The following is a 23,044-nucleotide window of genomic DNA, read 5'->3' on the forward strand; positions in this document are numbered from 1 at the left end:
AAATACTTCCTTTGTTTTAAAAACAGTATGTAATTATTCATATCACTTTCAGGTATTTGATCATCAGTTCAGTTGTTTGCAAATAGTTTGTTTTCTTTTACACTCCTACACTACATTTAAACATGCATGTAAGAAACTATAGATTTAAAAAACATATTGCATTTTAGAGGACAATCTGAATAATCACACAGACATGGACCAACATTTATTACAAACAGGAATAAGAGCAGATCTATAAGAAAAGAGTACAGATTTTTTAAAAAAGACTGCAAGCTGAAGTATAGAAAAGAAGTTGTGATCTATAATTTTTTTCCTGCATTTAAAAATCACATTGCTCAACATGTACAAAACATTATAACACAGTAGTTTAAACTGCTACTTAGAGGAATTAAAACAGTATAGACAGTGGAGAAGTTTATTTCAATTTAGGTCACCCATGATCCATCCTGAGTTCACTTCGATTTTCCAAGAAGGAAGGTATTTTTAAAGGTCATTTTTCCCAAGTAGAAAGGTTATTTTGAAAAACTGAAGTATGTACTTCACATCCCATTATAAGAAAAGGATTCACATTAAAATAGTTTTAATAAAAGGCAATCAATTCTCTATATACTTTTATTAAACAATTACAGCTTTCACAGACAGCAAGACACAATGTTGCTATTACCAACAGTATTACCTTCTTCATTTCTCCTTCAGCTAACAATTAAAAAATCATCCTAAGAAAATTTCTTATGAATGTGGCTCAATTAAAAACAAATTACTGCTAACACCAAGATATTGTAGCTTACATGCTGTCACACTGATTACCTAGCTACATGAAGAGCTACAGTAACCAAAAGGGGGAAAACCAACTTAAAAAACAGAAAAACTATAAATTTTTTCAATTCACTAATACTTAGTGACCATTCTAAAAAGGGGTTCATTATGAGCACTTAGGCTCTAAATCGATATCCCTTAACTTTACTGTTTAAAAACTCTCATTTTTTAAACTCTAAAATATACTGCAGTGCAGATTTAAGACATCTGTCAACCAGAGATGTATTAAGATGTTTCCTTTGCTATTTTCATACCTTAACAATTAATACTTTATAACTATATCACTTAAGAATAGTCATATTGTTCGCTTCTATGATATTGCTAGACCACATAAAGTAGCATTTTGGAATTCAAGAGGAAAGCAATTCTATGAACTGGAGGCAAAATATGATCTCCTACATAATATATACAATACTAAAATAATTTGGCCTGATTTTGAAATTAGGTATGTATTATATATAGGTGTATTAAATATACAGATGGTGGTCCTACATGTCCTTTCAATAGAACAAGAGAATTTTACCTTCAATAAGCAAAAAAAAAAAAAAAAGTAGGTAATGAATTAAGGATGACATTTTAAAGTTCAAATTTTACAAAAGTATCTAAGTATTGCTAAACGCTCACTGATATGAGAAAAGATATACTGGCAAATATTAAAAATACCAGATAGTGTTATTAACTTCTTTACTAAGAATTATTTATAATGTGCTCCCATTTCCAATTGATGTTCCAAGTTTAAAAGCAACCCTCTGACTCCCCAAATCCCCAAAACACCACTCCCCCTTGCCACTTTGTTCCTAAGTAGGATTTTCAAGAAGTTTCTCTGGGGAAAAAAATTATCTCATTTTAAAAGATGTATGTACTTTCTATTAGAAAAGAACTAAATGTATTTGGACTCGCACACACTGATTTAACTGAACATAAATAAAAGAAACTTTACAATTTTCCCACCATTAAGTAGTGAGTTACAACAAATGTCTTAACAAAACTTTATTTTCTTGAGAGTGCATACAGGATGTTATGCAAACACTGTTAGTAGTACCTTTAATGTGAAGACATTCTTATTATTACTTCAGATTTTAATGTTTCATAAATAGGCTATGTGTCTTCTTCAGAAATATTCAAGGCTACATTGAGTGATAAGGCCAAAGAAAACTTTAGCCCCTCACAGACTAAACAAAGTACATATGTGAAAATAAAAAAGAACAAATTAAGAAAGAGAAAACCATTGCTCAGCATATGCATTTTTAAAATTTGCATTCAATGTAACATCTTAATTTCTAAACCAGAAATAAAAATTTTATGAAATACAAATATATATTCTGTACCATTTTTTTTTTAATCAAAAGACGTTTTACACATACATTCATATTTGTGTGTCCAGGTGTGTGAAACTGCAAACATTACCAACTAAATAAATGTCAGGCAACTGCTAACAGCTCTGAAATAGTATGTGAAATGAGCCAATTATTTAGACAACTTCAGCCCTTTGGAATAACATCTGGTCTGTCTTAGAATTCAGTTTTTATTTTTAGCTAGCAAGTGGAAGAAATAGACTCACTGTGCTTTATGCTTACAGAATGAATATCTAACAGCTAATTTCAGTTTAAATTATGCTATAATAAAATGAATGAATTATAACTGAATATCTGAGAAACTGAAAGAAATTTCTAAAACTCAGAACATACTATTTCATTATATCATGTACCAATTATGTTAATTTCTGATGAGTTTGCAGAATATCTGCATATAAGCTAATATGTAAAGTCAAACTGGAATGAAGAGCAAGTATATGTAGATGATCCTGGCTTCAGCATACTTCAGACAGTTTTATTCACTCACCTGGTGAATTTCATGCCAGTATACTCTGATGATTAGATATACTAAGGAAGGAAATGGTCCAAAAGGATAAGTGATAAAACCTTAAGGATATGGTGGTCTTGGTCCAAAATCACAACCAGACTCCACATAAGATACAATCTCTCTCACACATACAAACACACAAACACACATACCACATACACAACCACACAGAAAAACTTCAACACACACACACAATGTTCCTGCTACTGTCCAGTAATTCCCCCAATCCCAACATAACACAATATAAACTATAACACAAATACAGTGAGTACACTGTAGCCTCAATTTAAATCTGCAGTTAGTTAGGTCCATTCTGAGGGACACATCACAGGTGACACTGTGCTGTGTTGAAGTCTGTTCAGTACTGCTGACTAAAGCCCTTTGATTTGTCCAAAACAGACCCACATATTATAAAATTTCAGTTATTGTGAAAATGTTATGACGAGGCTGCAGTGTACTTGATTATGTTGAGAATTTATATTATAAATTAATATTCAAATAAGAATACCTCATAAGTATAAATAAGTTACAAAAATAAATGGATATCAATTTTCAGCTTAATGTGGATTATCAGCTATTCCCATCTCACCCCATCTCATTAATGTATCACCAGAAAAATGATTATTTGGTGCCAACTGTTATCAATACATTAACATTTTATTATCATCTTGATTGCTAATTCTGATCTTCAAAAGTGAACATTTCCATTCTAATCATAAACAAGAATGGGGCCTTTACTCTGTAAAATAAAATGCCTGACTTCAAATTTCAAGACAGTTATAAAGAAAAAAATAATAATAATAATAAAAACAAACAAAAAAAAAACCAATCGAAGTATCATTGGGTAAATTATGATTACATAGGTTTGAGTTCATATTAACTTATTACTGTATAATGTAAACTTTATCCTAAAGAAAAACTTTAAAAATTACTGAAGTGCTTACATTTATTGACAAACCATGCATTTTCACAAAATTAAAATCGAAAATAATTTTTTACCTAAAGGTTTCATTTCACCAGAGACACTCAAAACACCCTATGAAACTAAATTAACATTTCGTATTTCCTTATAATACCAGATTCATTTGTAAATAGGAATAAAAAGAAAAATGAGTTCTAAATAAATGACACAGGAGGCAATAAATTGACACATGACAAGTAAATAAAAGGCTAAAGCACTCCAATACCATTGAAACTGTTTTAATGTTGTTGCAACTCCAAAATGCAACAATCATCAGCTTGTAAAGACCCAAATTTCAAAAATTCATTTTAATTACTCCTTCATACCTATTTTACAAAATAAAGGCAGAAGACAGTTTAAATCCTCCTTGTCCTACTTGTGCTATCTATGTTCCTAATTTGTTTTCTATCACTACAGTGTATGTTGCAATTCCCATCAAATGCTATATAAGAAAAAATAAAATAAAATATTAACCTCTGCTTCAATGTACAGTTTCCAGAATCTGCCAGAACTGGGGAACTGGGCAACAAGGCGTTCATAAGTCTTCCGTGCTTTGTCTATAGGTTGATTCTAAAATTGAAAACCAATAAACAGCATTTACAATGTTAGGATTATGAAAATATTATTTACTGCAGAACCAAGTAGTGTGATTGGACCCATAGAGAAGGAAATGTAATCCTATATCACTAAACCTGTGCCTCTCGAATGAGAATGCTCCAAGCGTCAAGGTCATAAGGATTCTCTTCTAATTTCTTTTCGGCTTTCTTCACCTTCTCTGGGACATACTCAGCTGCCTAGGGGGAAGAAAAATAATGAACTCAAGTTACTGTTTTAAAAATCTCAGGACTAATTTAATCCAAGCACAATATATTAGTTCCCAGATGCAGTATCACAATAAGAAGCATGAAGGTTTATAAAAGAAGGCTTCTTATAAAAGAAGCCTTCATTTTCTGTAATCTAAATCATTTGCATAATAACAAATTCAAATGGACACATACTTAAAAATTAAAACATTTGTAAATTTAAATAAACCCATCTCTTTTTTAATGAAATAAAACATGGCAGCAGTTCTCCAACTTTTTAGACTCGGACCCCTTTTATACTCTAAAAAGTGAGTACACCAAAGAGTTTTCGTTTATGTAGGTTATTTCAGTATTTACCATGTTAGAAATTAAAACTGAGACAAGGTTAGATATTTATTCACATACAAATAATAATAAAAGTATTTACATGTTAACATAAATAAAATTTAATGAAAAATAACTTTAAAAATTCATTTAGATGATTATCCTTGTGACATATATTTGCAAACCTGTGTATAATAAATATGGCGGGCTTTAAAATGCAGCTGGATTTTCACATATGCTTCTGAACTCAACCTACTGCAATATCAAATCATGTAAAAATTCCACTGTACACTCATGAGAATTAAAAGTGAAATAGGCAAATAATGTCTTAAATCTATTATGAAACAGTATGAGCTCACAGATCAAAGTCTTAGGAACCCACAAGGTCCCTGGACCAACATTAAGAAACACTGCTTTAGAGAATTCATCCTGAATCACAATGAAAAAGCATGAAATCACATGAAAACTTTATTTTGACGTAAAAGTTTTAAAAGCATTATTTACAAACTGTATATACAGCAACTGTATATGAAACTGTACTTACAACTGTATACAAAAACTATTAAAGAAATCTACAATGAAAGAGACTGAAAAGACTGTAAAATAGTCATGTCTGGGTGATGTGTGGTAGATGGACAGCTGACTTCCCCCCCTTTCTCAGTATTTTCTAAACTCTTTAATAAAAGGTGGTTTTATTTTTATTATAGAAATACAATCTTAAAGTCAATACCTAAAAAAGTAGCCAGGACCTATGGCACACATACAAGCATTACTTTTCAAATTGTTGTTCACAATTCTATTTTGTACCACAAAAAGAAACGGATACGAAATAAGCCAGATAAATTTGCATGAAGTTTTGTTCTGCCTTTGTGGGAGGACTTCCTGAAATCGTAATACAGCAATGCTGTGCTGTGCTGTCATGTCCAACTCTTTGCGACCCCATGGACTACAGCCCGCCAAGGACCTCTGTCCATGGGGATTCTCTAGGCAAGTATACTGGAGTGGGTTACCATGCCCTCCTTCAGGGGCTCTTCCTAACCCAGGGATCGAACCCAGGTCTCCCACATTGCAGGTGGATTCTTTTACCATCTTCGCCACCACGGAAGCCCAATGTAGCAATAAATATTAGTAATATTCAAGAGAGGGAAGCATTGCTTCTAACATCTCTTCCCCCCTCACCTTCTTCAGTGGCACTTAATATATCACCAAGCAATTGGGGAAATACCAGTTGGGGAAAAAATTTTTAAGTCATGTGTTTAGGTGGGAAAAACTACCTGGAAGAAGTATACTTTCCTTAGGAATAAATCAAGTTTCCACCACTGGTAAGTACACATTTAGAAAGGAAAATGTGTTTTAAAAGACTAATGTGATTTTCTATCAAAATTATGATGTCCTACTAATACACAAGAGCTTTCAGAAGCTTGCTCAAGAAACTAAAACTGGAAAAGTTTAATAAAGGAAAACCACTGGCTCCACTCATATACTAAACATGATACACAATAAAAGAGTTCTGCAATGGTGATAAATCAATCACTGGATCAGGATGGTTCAGAAAGAGGATACATGGAAAATTAGCAAATAAAGGTGATATTTGAAATCAGAATGTTGGGTTAGTCAATGCATGATGCTAGAATAACTATCTTAGAACAACTGCAAAGTCAATAAAAGCTGAATCCCAATTTTAACCATTCTATCAAATTAATTTCAGACAAATCAAAAACATTAAAAACAAAAACACAAGAAAGAACCATCAGAAAATGTACTGAAATTTATCTTTGTGTGGGAATGCTCTTTAAAAGCCTTTGAAAAGAGTAAACTTAATTCGTAAAGTTTATTTACATTTGTCCACGGGGAAAGTATCACAATGAAAGTGAAAAGATGAACTTGAAAAAAATATCCCCAGCACATATGGCAAAGTATTAAATTTATTAATATAACATCTAGTCACTAAAACGTCAAAAACTAAAGAACAAAATGGGCAAAGTATTCAAACAGCTCATAGAAAAAGAACAATGAACTTTAAACACTGACAATAAAACAAATATAAGCCATAAAATAAGATATCAAAGGTGTTTTATAATTAACACTGCACTGGCAAAGATACTATCAAATCAAATCAGTCCATCCTAAAGGAAATCAGTCCTGAATATTAATCAGAAGGACTGATGCTGAAGCTGAAACTCCAATACTTTGGCCACCTGACGCAAAGAACTGACTCACTGGAAAAGACCCTGATGCTGGGAAAGAATGAAGGCAGGAGGAGAAAGGGACGACAGAGTAAGGTGGTTGGATGGCATCACCGACTTGATGGACATGAGTCTGACCAAGCTCCAGGAGTTGGTAATGGACAGGGAAGCCTGGCATGCTTCCGTCCATGGGGTCACAGAGAGTCGGACACGACTTAAGTGACTCAACTGACTGACTGAACTGGTCAAGATATGTAGAAACAGACATTCTCAAACTGTTGGCAGGAGCAAGCAGTAATACTGACCAAAAAGTAACACGAATATCTGACCCTGCATTCCAGTTCTGGCCACTTATCCTACTCTGCTAAGTCACGTCAGTTGTATCCGACTCTGCTCGACCCCAGAGACGGCAGCCCACCAGGCTCCTCTGTCCCTGGGATTCTCCAGGCAAGAACACTGGAGTATTTCCTTCTCCAGTGCGTGAAAGTGAAGTCGCTCAGTCGTGTCCGAGTCTTCGCGACCCCATGGACTGTACCCTACCAGGCTCCTCCGTCCACAGGATTTCCCAGGCAAGAGTACTGGAGTGGGGTGCCACTGCCTTCTCCTTATCCTACTCTACATGTATACAAAGATGTGCACAGAATACTCAGCTATGTGGCTGTTTGTTGCTGTGCAAGACTAGGAATAATTTAAATAATCAAAAAAAAGAAACTGGTTAAATAAATTATGGAATTTGCAACCACCAAAAAGAACAAGGCAGGTCTATAAACAGCAACATGGGACATAAGAGCCAGTTTAAAAAAAAAGTAGGTGTGGCTGGGGAGACACACACACACCACATACAAGTGTACTTTACACATTGTATACATACTCTTCTGCTGTTTGAAATTTTACTGTTCACCTGAAAAATATTTCCTCAGTGCCTATTATGTGCATTGTTTAAGGGGCATCTGGGATACAACAAAACAAAGACTTTCAGTTTACTTCTTGACAAAACAAATTTTAAAAATATTTTAAAATAAATGATGGTTTGTAAGATATGAATCATAAAATATTAATGATAAAATAAGAAGTAAATATGATACAGAACTTTAAATTACGACCTAAAAACCAGCTAAGCTAATCAAAGCTACTAATAATAACAATTAGTATTTCAAAGCAGTCTAATGGGAGGCCAAATCATTCAAATTCACGTCTTCAAAATTAACCTACCAAATTAGATAATGTATACTATATGCAGAGTACATCATGTGAAATGCCTGGCTGATGAATCACAAGCTGGAATCAAGATTGCCAAGAGAAATATCAACAACCTCAGATATGCGGATGATGCCACTCTAAGGGCAGAGTATGAAGAGGAACTAAAGAGCTTCCTGATAAGGGTGAAAGTGGAGAATGAAAAAGCTGGCTTAAAACTCAACATTCAAAAAACTAAGATCACGGCATCCAGTTCTAACACTTCATGGCAAATAGAAGGGGAAAAGTGGAAGCGGTGGCAGATTTTATTTTTGGGGGCTCCAAAATCATTGTTGACAGCAATTGCAGCCATGAAATTAAGACACCTGTTCCTTGGAAGAAAAGCTATGACAAACCAGACAGCATATTAAAAAGCAGAGACATCACTTTGTCAACAAAGGTCCACATAGTTAAAGCTATGGTTTTTCCAGTAGTCATGTACAGATATGAGAGCTGGACCATAAAGAAGGCTGAGTGCCAAGGAATTGATGCTTTTGAATTGTGGTGCTGGAGAAGACTCTTTAGAGTCCCCTGAGTAGCAAGCAAATCAAACCAGTCAATCCTAAAGGAAATCAACCCTGAATACTCATTAAAAGGACTGATGTTGAAGCTGAAGCTCCAACACTTCGATTACTTGATGCAAAGAGCCAACTCACTGGAAAAGACTCTGATACTGGGAAAGACTGAAGACAAACAGAGAAGAGGGAGGCAGATGAAATGGCTGGATAGCATCACCAACTCAGTGAACATGAAATTGACCAAACTCTGGGAGATAGTGAAAGACAGGAAAGTCTGGAGTGCTGCAGTTCACGGGGTTGCAAAGAGTTGGACACAACTTAGTGACTGAACAACAACACATACCATAATCTGCAGAACAGAGAAACTCAGAAGATGGCATCTAATATGTGACCAGCGTAACTGCAGCAAGGATAAATGTCTCCTTATGAAATAAAATAAGCCATTCATTTAGTGATTCTCAACCCCGGCAGCACATCAGAATCACCTTGGGTAAAAAGCATTTAAAAAGATACTCAAGTCTCACTCTGGATCATTTGAAATAAAATCTCTAGGAATGAGCCTGAACTGTCACTATTTTAAAAAAACTCTTCAGGTCCAATTCAAGAGACATAAGGGATGCAGGTTTGATCCCTGGGTTGGGAAGATTCCCTGGAGAAGGGAATGGCAGCCCAGTCCAGTATTCTTGTCTGGAGAATCCCATGGACAGATGGAGCCTGGCAAGCTACAGTCCAGGGTTCGAAAGAGCCAGACATGACAGCATCAAGTGGCACACAGCACTAGGTGGTTGCAATGTGCAGCTGAGTGGAAAGTAATGGCTCTGGCTCAGTGGTAAAGAATCCACCTGCCAATGCAGGAGACGGGCAACCCACTCCAGTATTCTTGCCTGGTAAACCCCTTGGACAGACTGGTGGGCTACAGTCCAGGGGGTCACAAGAGTCAGACACGATTTAGCAACTAAACAACAACAAGCAGTTCCAAACTTTTTTTTTTTTTTTTTGGTACCACTGTACCTTCTTGCCACTGATGTCCATGGGAACTTTCTCAGGATAATGTTTTCAAATATACAAAATAAACTATGTGGGATTCAATTATACTGAAATATAATTATCTAAATATCTTAAAGTTTTACACAGTAACAAACACTTAACACATGAAATAAAATCTAGTGAATCTACTGATGAGTGCTAACAGCACTGTGAATCCTTCTGTCCCAGTCACACAGCTGTTGCTCACAGTACTAGCATGGTTTCTTGCCCACATTCATAATAGAAGGCTTGATTTCAGTTAAAATTAGTGAAAATAGTTTTATTTTGCTCACTCAAGTTCATGGAACACCAAAAATTGTATCAACAGACACTTGGAGGATGGAGTTACCATGGACTAAGAAGCCCAAGGAAAGGATGATGGATCAAATGTAAAACAAAACAAAACATTTATTGACCATCTACTATGTTAGGCATTAATCGCCACTCCTTGTTAAGTAACCAATAATCCCATTCTGTAATAAAAAATATAATTAAATTACATGAATCTGCCAGTTAAATCTGGCAGAACTATGAATCAGCTCTTTGCAGAATCTCTTACAATGGTAAATGTTTTCCTCCAGACAAGGATGTAGTCAAATGTTTGTAAAAGAATCTATATATATATTCTCTATCAACTGAATTAATAGAAGATAACTGAAACGGCCCAGTATCCTCTAGTAGTTAAAGGCCACATTTCTCACAAGAAGAAGTCATTCATTGTCACAGATATGAACCAGTTGGGTAACCAAAGAGTATAACATTTTTGTTTTGTGGTCTGGTTACTATACTTGCTGTTGAGCAAATGAAAATGGAAGTTTTCTAGAATCAACAAGTAGACTGAGGCTTCATAAAGAATAGAGTTCTATTATTGGGTTGGCCAAAAAGTTCACTTGTCATTTTCCACAACACCTTACAGAAAAACCTGTTCTGGCCAACCCAATATTATTTTCTGAATCTGTTGCCAGATCAGAGAAATAGGTCACTTTAAGAAAACTTGTCGCAAAGTTTCTAGTGCCCATTTGTAATGGAATTAGGTCAGAACCCTGTCCGCTGCTGCTGCTAAGTCGCTTTAGTCGTGTCCAACTCTGTGTGACCCCATAGACAGCTGCCCACCAGGCTCCCCCGTCCCCGGGATTCTCCAGGCAAGAACACTGGAGTGGGTTGCCATTTCCTTCTCCAATGAGTGAAAGTGAAAAGTGAAAGGGAAGTTGCTCAGTCGTGTCCGACTCTTAGCAACCCCATGGACTGCAGCCTACCAGGATCCTCTGTACATGGGATTTTCCAGGCAAGAGTACTGGAGTGGGGTGCCACTGCCTTCAGCCAAACAGCCATCTCATGTTTACATGTCCCAAAAACAACTATAAAGAAACTATCAAAATCCAGCTTGTCTTTGGAATACCTGTAATTCTATTATCATCCTATAGGGGGATGTTAATGGGGAATAGGATGGGCCCCAAATCAAATGAGCAGAACAAAGGCTGGACTAGTTCAGTTCCCAATGCATGCACATTTAATGACACTAGTAGGGCACTGGGAGCTGCTTTGATTTGCACAATTTTAAAATCAGAAAAATTATAAGACTGTAAGGAGTATACAGATACACATCAACATATACTATTTCAAATGGGTACAAAAATCAGAAAAACTTGTGAAGCAGATGACAGACTTTTTTTGTAGAAGGCAAAAATGCTGCTGAGGAACTACCTGAGTATCTGTTCTATGAACAATTTTTCTAGTCGTAGAGTATTGCTAAAATACCAACTTCTCTCTGAAGAATTCCCCCATGGACAATTGACTTAAAGTATGGAGGTAGGATACATTATACATGTTTGACCTTTTTTATTTTTAATAATAGCTTTATTGAGACAATCAAATTCCATACAATTCACCCATTTAAAGTGTAAAATTCATTGCTTAAATTTAGTATATTCACTATCACAATAAATTTTAGAACATTTCTATCACCCTAAATAAAAACCCATACCCATTAATTGGCATTCCCATTTCCCAATCCACCTAGGCCTATGCAACCACCAATCTGTTTCCATAAATGTGTAGGCATTTCATGTAAATAACACAATGTGTTTTGTTTCTGACTTTCACTTTGCATGTTTTTAAACTTCATGTCTTCATATCAGTACTTTCCAGGGCCAAATATTGCACTGAATGGATATCCCACAGTTTATTAATCAGTTGATGGACATTTGGATTATTTCTAGTTTTTGAGTGGAGTTCCTTTTGTATTTTCTTTTTACTTAGGTGTATCAGATGAGATCAGTCGCTCAGTCGTGTCCGACTCTTTGTGACCCCACGAATCGCAGCACGCCAGGCCTCCCTGTCCATTGCCAACTTAGGTGTATACCCAGAAGTAAAATTGTTATGCCATAAAGCAAACTATGTAACACTTTGAAGAAGAGTCAGACTGTTTTCCAAAGTGACTCAACCATTTTACAGTTCCACCAGAAAAAGGGCTCCAATTTTTCTTACATTCTCACCAACACTTGGTATTATCTTTTTGATGATTTTAAAAGACAGTAGAGTGGTACCTCATTGTAGTTTTGATCTTTATTTCACTGGTAGTTAATGAAGTTCAACACTTATGTTTTTATTGGCTATTTGTATGTAGTTAATGTCTTTACAGATTCCTTGCCCATTTTTAATTGAGTTTTTTTTTTGTTATTGCATTGCAAATGTTTTTACATATTATAACTATTAGTTCATTATTGGATATATAGTTTACAAAAATTTTCTACCCTTCAGTTGGTTGTCTTTTTACTTTCTTTTTGCTATGGGAAGCTAACTCAGAGAAACAGAACTTACAACACTGTCTCACAGGTTCCTGCATTATTTCAATGGTTCTCAAACTTCTTATAGAGAATCACTTTGCACTCTTACAACTGAGGAACTAGAGGCATTTTATAAAATGTGGGTCAAATCTATCAATATTATATTAGAAATTAAAACTTCAAAAATTTTAATGTTAATTCATTTAAAAATAAATTTCTAATTTTAGTTAAAAATATTTTCCAGGACAACAACAACAAATTAGTGAAAATGATGTCACTGTTTTACATTTTTGTGATCTCTTTAATATCTGGCTTCTGCTTTCAATCTGCTGCAATATATTATTTTTGATGAAGACCACAAAACTACAATTATGTAGTCTGAAAAAGAAGCATTTTTTAATCATCTTTTCTTACAATTGTCATGTGTCATGGATATGCCACATAGCTTCGAAACTGAGGCTGCAAACCACTGTCTATACAATAGTTTAATTTAGATTAGGTGGTTGTCAATAGGGTGGGGTGCGGAGAAGTGACAGACTATTATATTAATGATTTTAAATGTATCAGTCAGCTCAGTTCAGTCACTCAGTTGTGTCCGCGTCTTTGTGACCCCATGGACTGCAGCATGCCAGGCCTCCCTGTCTATCGCCAACTCCCGGAGTTTACTCAAACTCATGTGCATTGAGTCAGTAATGTGTATAATCTAATTTAATTTCTTCTTTCCATTTCCACCAGGGAAGTAAAACTTGGACAGAAAAAAAAAAGTACTTCACTTTCTTCAAATAGCTATTTTTGTGATATATGGAGAGGGTGTTATGCTGGAGGTCATATGTAAATTAAATTAAAACAGAAGTCAGTGAAAATTTAAACCAAGTGATAAAAATCAAAAGTATGCAGAGAGGGATGTAGTAAGTTAAAGAATGTAAAGTTACATAAGCTTTTTGACAAAGAGTTTTGTTGATCTTTGCAACAGAATTAGCAGAGTCACAAAACTAGTTTTATAATGAGTATTTTCCATTCGTGAGTGACTATAGTAGGGACTACCAGATCACCTGACCTGCCTCTTGAGAAACCTGTATGCAGGTCAGGAAGCAACAGTTAGAACAGGACATGGAACAACAGACTGGTTCCAAATAGGAAAAAGACTACATCAAGGCTGTATATTGTCACCCTGCTTATTTAACTTATGTGCAGAGTACATCATGAGAAACGCTGGGCTGGATGAAGCACAAGCTGGAATCAAGATTGCTGGAAGATATATCAATAACCTCAGATATGTAGACGACATCACCCTTATGGCAGAAAGTGAAGAGGAACTAAAAAGCCTCTTGATGAAAGTGAAAGAGGAGAGTGAAAAAGTTGGCTTAAAGCTCAACATTCAGAAAACTAAGATCATGGCATGTGGTCCCATCACTTCATGGCAGATAGATGGGGAAACAGTGGAAACAGTGTCAGACTTTATTTTGGGGGGCTCCAAAATCACTGCAGATGGTGATTGCAGTCAGGAAATTAAAAGACGCTTACTCCTTGGAAGGAAAGTTATGACCAACCTAGACAGCATATTCAAAAGCAGGGATATTACTTTGCCAACAAAGGTCCGCCTAGTCAAGGCTATGGTTTTTCCAGTGGTCATGTATGGATGTGAGAGTTGGACTGTGAAGAAAGCTGAGTGCCGAAGAATTGATGCTTTTGAACTGTGGTGTTGGAAAAGACTCTTGAGAGTCGCTTGGACTGCAAGGAGATCCAACCAGTCCATCCTAAAGGAGATCCGTCCTGGGTGTTCATTGGAAGGACTGATGCTGAAGCTGAAACTCCAATACTTTTTTTGGCCACCTCATGCAAAGAGCTGACTCATTGGAAAAGACCCTGATGCTGGGAGGGATTGGGGGCAGGAGAAGGGGACGACAGAGGATGAGATGGCTGGAATGCATTATCGACTTGATGGACATGGGTCTGAGTGAACTCTGGGAGTTGGTGATGGACAGGGAGGCCTGGTGTGCTGCAATTCATGGAGTCACAAAGAGTTGGACACGACTGAGAGACTGAACTGGTAACTGATAAATATAATAGGGAGAGAAAAATCAGTAAAATACTATCAAAGGCCTCAGTTCAGTTCAGTTGCTTGACTAGACGGACCTTTGTTGGAAAAGTAATATCTCTGCTTTTGAATATGTTGTCTAGGTTGGTCATAACTTTCCTTCCAAGGAGTAAGCATCTCTTAATTTCATGGCGGCAATCACCATCTGCAGTGATTTTGGAGCCCCCCAAAATAAAGTCTGACACTGTTTCCACTGTCTCCCCATCTATCTGCCATGAAGTGATGGGACCACATGCCATGATCTTCGTTTTCTGAATGTTGAGCTTTAAGCCAACTTTTTCACTCTCCTCTTACACTTTCATCACTCCTCTTTCCCTTTCATCAAGAGGCTTTTTAGTTCCTCTTCACTTTCCGCCATAAGGGTGGTGTCATCTGCATATCTGAGGTTATTGATATTTCTTCCAGCAATCTTGATTCCAGCTTGTGCTTCATCCAGCCCAGCGTTTCTCATGATGTACTCTGCACATAAGTTAAATAAGCAGGGTGACGATATACAGCCTTGATGTAGTCTTTTTCCTATTTGGAACCAGTCTGTTGTTCCATGTCCAGTTCTAACTGTTGCTTCTTGACCTGCATACAGATTTCTCAGGGGGCAGGTCAGATGATCTGGTATTTCCATCTCTTGAAGAATTTTCCACAGTTTGTTCTGATTCACACAGTCAAAGGCTTTGGCATAGTCAATAAAGCAGAAATAGATGTTTTTCTGGAACTCTCTTGCTTTTTCCATGATCCAGTGGATGCTGGCAATTTGATCTCTGGTTCCTCTGCCTTTTCTAAAACCAGCTTGAACATCTGGAAGTTCACAGTTCACGTATTGCTGAAGTCTGGCTTGGAGAATTTTGAGCATTACTTTACCAGCGTGTGAGATGAATGCAATTGTGCAGTCGTTTGAGCATTTTTTGGCATTGCCTTTCTTTGGGATTGGAATGAAAACTGACCTTTTCCAGTCCTGTGGCCACTGCTGAGTTTTTCAAATTTGCTGGCATATTGAGTGCAGCACTTTCACAGCATCATCTTTCAGGATTTGAAATAGTTCAACTGGAATTCCATCACCTCCACTAGCTGTGTTCGTAATGATGCTTTCTAAGGCCCACTTGACTTCACGTTTTAGGATGTCTGGCTCTAGGTGAGTGATCACACCATCATGATTATCTGGGTTGTGAAGCTCTTTTTTGTACAGTTCTTCTGTGTATTCTTGCCACCTCTTCTTAATATCTTCTGCTTCCGTTAGGTCCATACCATTTCTGTCCTTTATCGAGCCCATCTTTGCATGAAATGTTCCCTTGCTATCTCTAATTTTCTTGAAGAGATCTCTAGTCTTTCCCCTTCTGTTGTTTTCCTCTATTTCTTTGCATTGATCGCTGAGGAAGGCTTTTAATCTTTCCTTGCTATTCTTTGGAACTTTGCATTTAGATGGTCATATCTTTCCTTTTCTCCTTTGCTTTTTGCTTCTCTTCCTTTCACAGCTATTTGTAAAGCCTCCTCAGACAGCCATTTTGCTTTTTTGCATTTCTTTTCCATGGGGATGGTCTTGATCCCTGTCTCCTGTACAATGTCACGAACCTCCGTCCATAGTTCATCAGGCACTCTGTCTATCAGATCTAGTCCCTTAAATCTATTTCTCACTTCCACTGTATAATCAGAAGAGATTTAGGTCATACCTGAATGGTCTAGTGGTTTTCCCTACTTTCTTCAATTTAAGTCTGAATTTGGCAATAAGGAGTTCATGATCTGAGCCACAGTCAGCTCCTGGTCTTGTTTTTGCTGACTGTATAGAGCTTCTCCATCTTTGGCTGCAAAGAATATAATTGATCTGATTTCGGTGTTGACAATCTGGTGATGTCCATGTGTATAATCTGCAATGTTTTTCTCCATTTATTTTATCAATGTATTCAAAACCAACTTTGAAGGTCCAAGTATCTTCAATCCCTAACCTAAGTGGTTTACAAACTCATTTACTTAAATATCACCGTGATATTCATTTCCAATGAAGATTTTCAGCCTCACCTACAGAATCTATTGCAATATATCTAAAATTGAGGTACAGGCAATAATGAAGCACCTAAGTGAATATGATACAATGGACCACTGACTCCATTTTGAGAAACACCACCGAATCCATCTGTTCTATAAATATGTGTTTCCCCAAATGTTGTTTCCTCAAAAATAAAGCAGAATCAGACCTAAGCCATTTCTTTTGTTGTTGTTGTTAAAATATTAAGAAAACTGCAAACACTAAACGTTTCAACTCGTAAGTTTCTCTTGGTAGTTGTTTTCCAAAATCAGAACTAGACTACAGTAGTACTCGGCAAGACTATTCAAGAAGTAACTAAGCCACTTCATATGCCTAAGGCATTTTACGTGACAGGTGACATTAGTACTGGATGCCAGCTTAGTCCTATGTTCCTTTACCAGTGCGACAAAACTACTAGATGTTTTCAGTGAACAAATCTGAATATATATCCTGCATATAATCCCTTCAAATCTTTCAAAAACTTAAGTCTACTAAACATACAACATTTCAAAAACTTGGAAAAAGCAGGCCAATAGCTATTGGTCCAAATAATTATACTTATCATACTTCTTAAATTTGTTTATTCATTCGCTAGGAAACAAACAGCTTCGAAGTATTTGTTTTATACATAAAAATCTTAATCTTTTAGAATGTGAAAAATGCAGCTTCTTTTGATCAGGAGGGACCAAAAAATAAATTTATTTGATAAGCTAAGTGAAACACTAGAAAGACAACAATTAAGAATACTTTTACCTTTCGGGTTTTAATAAATATTTACTGCTTATTATAAACTATCCATTAATCTAAAATTAGGTTAAACATTTGCCCAACTAAAATCTCTTTTAAAATCAATCTCACACCATTACCAACTATTCATTAAAAACAAGAAGACTCAAATTCACAACTAAGTTTTGTCTAAAAAAGAATAAAGATTTAGGGATAATGGCAGAAAAGTCGAAAACTATGAATTGTTTTTTGCAATCATCCACTTAATAGATACAAACATCTGAATAGATTTTACCATTCTGGAAGGCCTATCTAGGATGCCAATTTTTGTGTTCCTAAGGAAGACAGAATGCAATCTCGTCTAACACAACCTCCCTCTGTTGTACTTTTCAGGAAAACCAGTACTGTAAACACAGATCTATCTCTCTTAGGAACAATTACTAACAGATACAGTATCCTATATAGTAAATTTCCTCAAGAAATATTAACAATAAGATCAAATCAAACTTGCCTGTCCAAAACTGTTACACTAAGTATCACTTAAAATAGGACAGGGGAAAGTTAGAAAAGGCTATTACAGAAAGATTTTGTTAAAAACAGATAAAGATAATTGTATCCAAAGAAAAGACTATCATTATAACATATATTCTTGGCTTTTTCCCTTCCTCTTCTAATCTTCACACACATCCACTTAGGTTTAAAATAGGCACTTTTTCCTTTTAACCACTACTAGATACTAATCGTTACTCAACAAAATAAATCAGGTTTCAACAGTTTTATCTTTCTTTCCTAATTAATAAGTACAGAATAGAACACATATTTCTCATGTTTTCTATATCTTCCTAAACTTATTTTTCACAAAAGCAAAACACTTTTATGGCCCTGAATTCTCCTCTTTGTTAAGAACTTTATTAGCCATTAATTTGAGCTTCTTCAAGTCACATAATCCCCCCCCCACCCCCGCCAAAGTAAAGATCATTCTTTTTATACTTCAGGCCTTCCTAACTCTAGGAAAGGCTATGAATTGTTTGAAAACTGAAATCTTATTACTGAAAAACAAAAGTGTAGAATCAGAAGTTTAGGGACTTAAAAGTTTCATCGGAATTGACTTGGCCAAATACATTTCTCCCTTCTTCTTTTTCTGTTGGTCAACAAAACTTTAGAAACCATTCACTCTTATGCCCAAAATACTTTATTTTGTATTATCAGTAATTATAAGCACTTGTCTTCCCAAAAAGATACAATTCTATAAAATTTTGTAACATATAGCATATGGCTTGAGTGCAAAAATTTATCCATTTCACCTTTAATTACCAAAACAGTGATCTAGGTTTTTAAGGTGAATAAGGCAGCCCTTTCAATTCAAAACTCAGTGAACGAACTCGAAATAGCCTATTAAATGCTGTAGAGGTGGCGCACAAGGTAAAATGGTGTGAAGAATGAGATCAAAAGCTGAATCAAGCAGTTAGAAAAAAATGTACAAGATAAAAATAGAGCCATAATCCCACAGGGGAACCAGATGTGCTTTTGTCAGGGGGGAAATCTATATGCATGTGGTTCTGTCATGACTAAACTGGCAAAAACAGTAAACACGAGGCTCCAGAATACCCACCAACACTGCAAAGTAATTTAAACAGCACTCTAAATGTAAAATAGAACATCCTTACAAGAGTTAAAAAAAAAACTACACACAAGTAAACCTCACTCTTGATTTTGCTTGTCTACAATCATTTCCCTCTTTCACAGAGCACAAATCCAGAGATTCAGTACCAAGAAATGACCATCTATATTTTTGAATAACAAATCTAAAATATTATCAGGTTTACTGAACAAATTATCATTTTTTTGAGTTTCGATGCTAAACAGCTAAAAGAAATCTACAATTCATATCTCAAAGGAGGGAAACCCCTTGGCATCTTTCCAAAGCAAATCCACCATTCAGAGTGGTTTTGATCTTTTTCTCATTATTCTTCAAGTTTTGTTTAGTCTTTTTTCCCCCCTTGTCCATCATCACTCAATTTTCCCCTAAATTTTCATTGACTGATGCCTTACACATCAAGCAAGCTAGCTGATTCATATTTTTGATCATGTGACCCTTCAAGGTATTGTTTAACCACTGTTCCAGTTAAAAGTTGAATAATATCACATCTGGGATTTGCTTCAAAGTAATGGAGGTGGGGGGCTTCCCAGGTGGCTCAGTGGTAAAGAATCTACCTGCCAAGTAGGAAAGGCGGTTTCGATCCCTGGGTTGGGAAGATCCCCAGGATAAGGAAATGGCAACTCACTCCAGTCTTCTTGCCTGGGAAATCCCAAGGACAGAGAAGAGTGGCAGGCTACAATCTATGGGATTGCAAAAGAGTCAGACATGACTTATTGACTAAATAACAACAACAAATGGAGGTGGGAAGAGTAAGTGAAAGTATGGAGAAAACAGGTTTAGCTGTGACAAAGCTCTGTAATAGAAGCATCATATACTATTCTTTTTTTCTTGCATGTTTGAAATGTATCTTTAAAAAAATTCAAAAGATTATATGAAGATAATTCTTTGTTGGTCATCAGATGTCAAAAAATGTCTTACAGACTGATGGAAAAAATATATAGGATACAGGAAGCACCATAAAAGTTAGGACAAGTTAAGCATAAAAAAAAAAAAAGCTATAGCTGAATTTAACATAGTAAATTCAGAAAACACCATAAATCCACAACAATATTCAATCTTTTAAAAGGAGGGGAAAAGAAAACAGGAATTTCTTCTTTGAGGAAAAGTATGAGCCAGTAAGTCGAGACAGAATAGAATTTTTTTTAAAAAATCACAATTTGCCATTTCCAAGGAAATAACTTATTTATTCAAGGATTATCAATTGACAATAAATTAACTAGATAAAAGGTTATTGAGGAACACAGTTATCGACCCACAGATTACTAACTGCAAAGGGGGAAATAATCCTTTACAATGAAAAGACCCAGCAGTCATTACCCTAACCAAGTGAACAAACTTAAACCATTGCTGACAGAGGAATAACCTAGCATGAAGTGCTTTTTGATGCGATGCTGTATTATACACAAAAATATTTAACCTGAATATTATCAAAGCTCTGAGTTTAGACATAACTGTTACTTTCCAGGAAATACAGAAGATGAAAGAACAAGTTAAATGATACCTCACACACATCAAATAAATCCAGACAGAAAATGAGAAGTTCTACGAGAGAACTGTTCTGGATTCTTCGAATAGACAATAATTATCCTAGGGGACAAAAAATAGAGGGACTATTCAAGAGACATCAAATGATGCAAATAACCTACATTATACATTCTAATTTTTAAAATAATAAAACCCTCTGAATCACACTGCCTTCTGGAAAACTGAGGAAATTTGAATATGAACTAATTTTTAGAAGTGATACGGTATTACTATTAATTTTCTTAGATGGGAAATGGTATAATGGTTATAAAATAGCATTAGGTCTTTATACTGTATAAGAGAAGCTGAAATAAGGGGGGCTGAATATGTGTTGACTTACTTTCAAATAAACATGTACAAGATATAAAGCAAATATGCCAAACACTCAACAACTGTCGATTCTAGGTGAAGACCTGTACTATAGGCATTCACTGCACTTTTATGTCCTAAACTTGGCACATAAAACTAATGGGTGAAACTTTTTTCAAAAAATTACCACTTTCTCTCCCACTTAAAACACCACAGTTCTGAGTTGAAAAGGTCATGGCACCATTTCAGTGTGTTTACAATTTTAGATAAATTTAAGAATTAACAATGAATTCGTGAAACTTTCAATGAAAACCTTAGTACATTACTCCTCCTCCACTTGCAGGTGACAAAACATGAACCCAGAAAGAGGGTAGTATATGTAAACACATGTGACGTAACAATTTAAGGACTGCAAATCTGGGGCATTCTAACAGGATGTAAAATGTAAATACTGAAAATTTCAGGACAGAAATTTGTCGACGAGCAAACACAAAATTCAGTTTATCAAAACTTTAACGACAATACAATTTATAGTCACTCTATTCTCTTCAATAGAAACATTCCAATTTTGCCTCATCTCTGTCAACCTCCAAGAACACTTCCCACTCCACAAGCCGGGCACTTGAAAAACGGAAACGTAAGTGTATTTCGTTGCTATGGCAATGGGAAATTTCAGGAACTCGAACTTGAAATCTGCAGTCTATCTAGCCTCCATTTTAAAAACCATTTACCTAAACATACTAAACATAAATCGAAAAAAAAAAATTTGACATCTTTCATAAAATATCAGTTTCCTCTTTCAAACTAAAAGGTAAAGACTATCCTACAAAATTCTGAATAAAAAGCAAAAGGAAAAAATCATTTAACAAAAACCCTGAATTTTGTAATACTTATATGTCACATATCCAGTACTAAAACAGCTGTTTTTATTTACAGTGTCCATATCGAACTTCTCATTTCGGATTTATCAAACTCTACAATTATCTGTGTCGTTGGAAAAACGAAAATTAAATACTACGGGAGGGAGCGGGAGAAAGCCACAAAATTCCCAACTTGGCATAACGATCCTCTACTCCTATACTGCTTCCTCCCTCATTCGCTCTGGCGAGAATCTATTTCTTCAGATCAGTTTCATCTCAAATTATTTCTCAAACTAGTAACCAGTTTCTGGGTACAGTGTATATCGGAAAGACGGCTGGAGAGAAAGAACACTGTCAAGTTTTTCGAAAACAGCGAGTACACGTTAAAATAATCAATTCCTAACCCCTAAACACCAAAATGGTATTAAAGTAAAGAATCTCACCGGCTAAGTCCCATAAACCTAAACAGGACGAAGTAGTTTCCCAGCTATTGTCTAAATCAAATATTTGTTCATATTAACCCCTAAGACAGAGAAGCCAAAAGAGTTTCAAATCTCAGTCAGATCTCGCTCCCCATTCCCACCGTACTTCTGTACCCAGCCCTTGGGATTCACTAAACCCCTGATTCCTTCCTTCCTCAAGCGAATATGGCTGGAGTACTCGGACGAACAGAGACGTGGAGAGAAGAGGTCGCCACGAGGCCCCACCACTCTCCTTCCTCACCTGCTCCGTGGCTCCGTCTCCTGACATGGCCTCAGCCGATTAGAATTACGAACTGGCCCGCGATGCCAAGCTAGAAAAGAAAAATTAAACTAAAAACCACCCCAAGCCAGTAAAGTTGCCCCCTGCCCTGCGGAGCCAGACGGCCAACACGAATCGCCACCGCCCACTCAGATATGAATTAAAATGGCTCCGTCCCGGCCGGCCGAGTAGGGGGTGTGGCTTCTGCATTAACTTCCGGGGCAGTAGGCAGAGCTAAGAGCGCAAACTCCTAGGTTACTCAACCGCGCAGAAGCAGAAAGACCCCAGGGGGCGGGCCTAGTGCCTGTACTGACGTCACAGCTCTGCACTAGCGAGGCTCTTCTCGAGAGAGCGGCAAGCGGCTGGAAGGCGGGAAACTGTTTCTCTTGGAGGCTTCTACGCCTTTTGCAATTTAATTATCAACCTGCGGAGCCGAGCTCTTAACTGTTAAAGCCTGAAATCGGTTCTGTTCAGGCAAACTGGCCATCTTATGGATCAGTGCTTAGTGTTAAATTTCTTGTTGTTCCGTCGCTCAGTCGTGTCCGATTCTTTGCGACCCTGTGTACTGCAGCAAGCCAGGCTTCCCTGTCCTT

General features: G+C 36.3%; 1 protein-coding gene across 1 annotated transcript in view; it reads right to left on the reverse strand.

Moving 5' to 3' along the window:
- CSTF3 (cleavage stimulation factor subunit 3) overlaps nucleotides 1-22,680 on the reverse strand; it is a 68,375-nt gene extending 45,695 nt beyond the window's left edge. Inside the window, exons 1-3 of the mRNA XM_055549275.1 lie at nucleotides 22,434-22,680; nucleotides 4,333-4,434; nucleotides 4,115-4,210 (exon numbers count right to left, since the gene is read on the reverse strand). Of these exons, the coding sequence (XP_055405250.1) occupies nucleotides 4,115-4,210; nucleotides 4,333-4,434; nucleotides 22,434-22,460 (225 nt within the window). The 5' untranslated portion in view covers nucleotides 22,461-22,680. The remainder of the gene's footprint in view (nucleotides 1-4,114; nucleotides 4,211-4,332; nucleotides 4,435-22,433) is intronic.
- Between the last annotated feature and the right edge of the window lie 364 nt (nucleotides 22,681-23,044).

This window comes from Bubalus kerabau, chromosome 15 (assembly GCF_029407905.1).
Source record: "Bubalus kerabau isolate K-KA32 ecotype Philippines breed swamp buffalo chromosome 15, PCC_UOA_SB_1v2, whole genome shotgun sequence".
Lineage (NCBI taxonomy): Eukaryota > Metazoa > Chordata > Mammalia > Artiodactyla > Bovidae > Bubalus > Bubalus kerabau.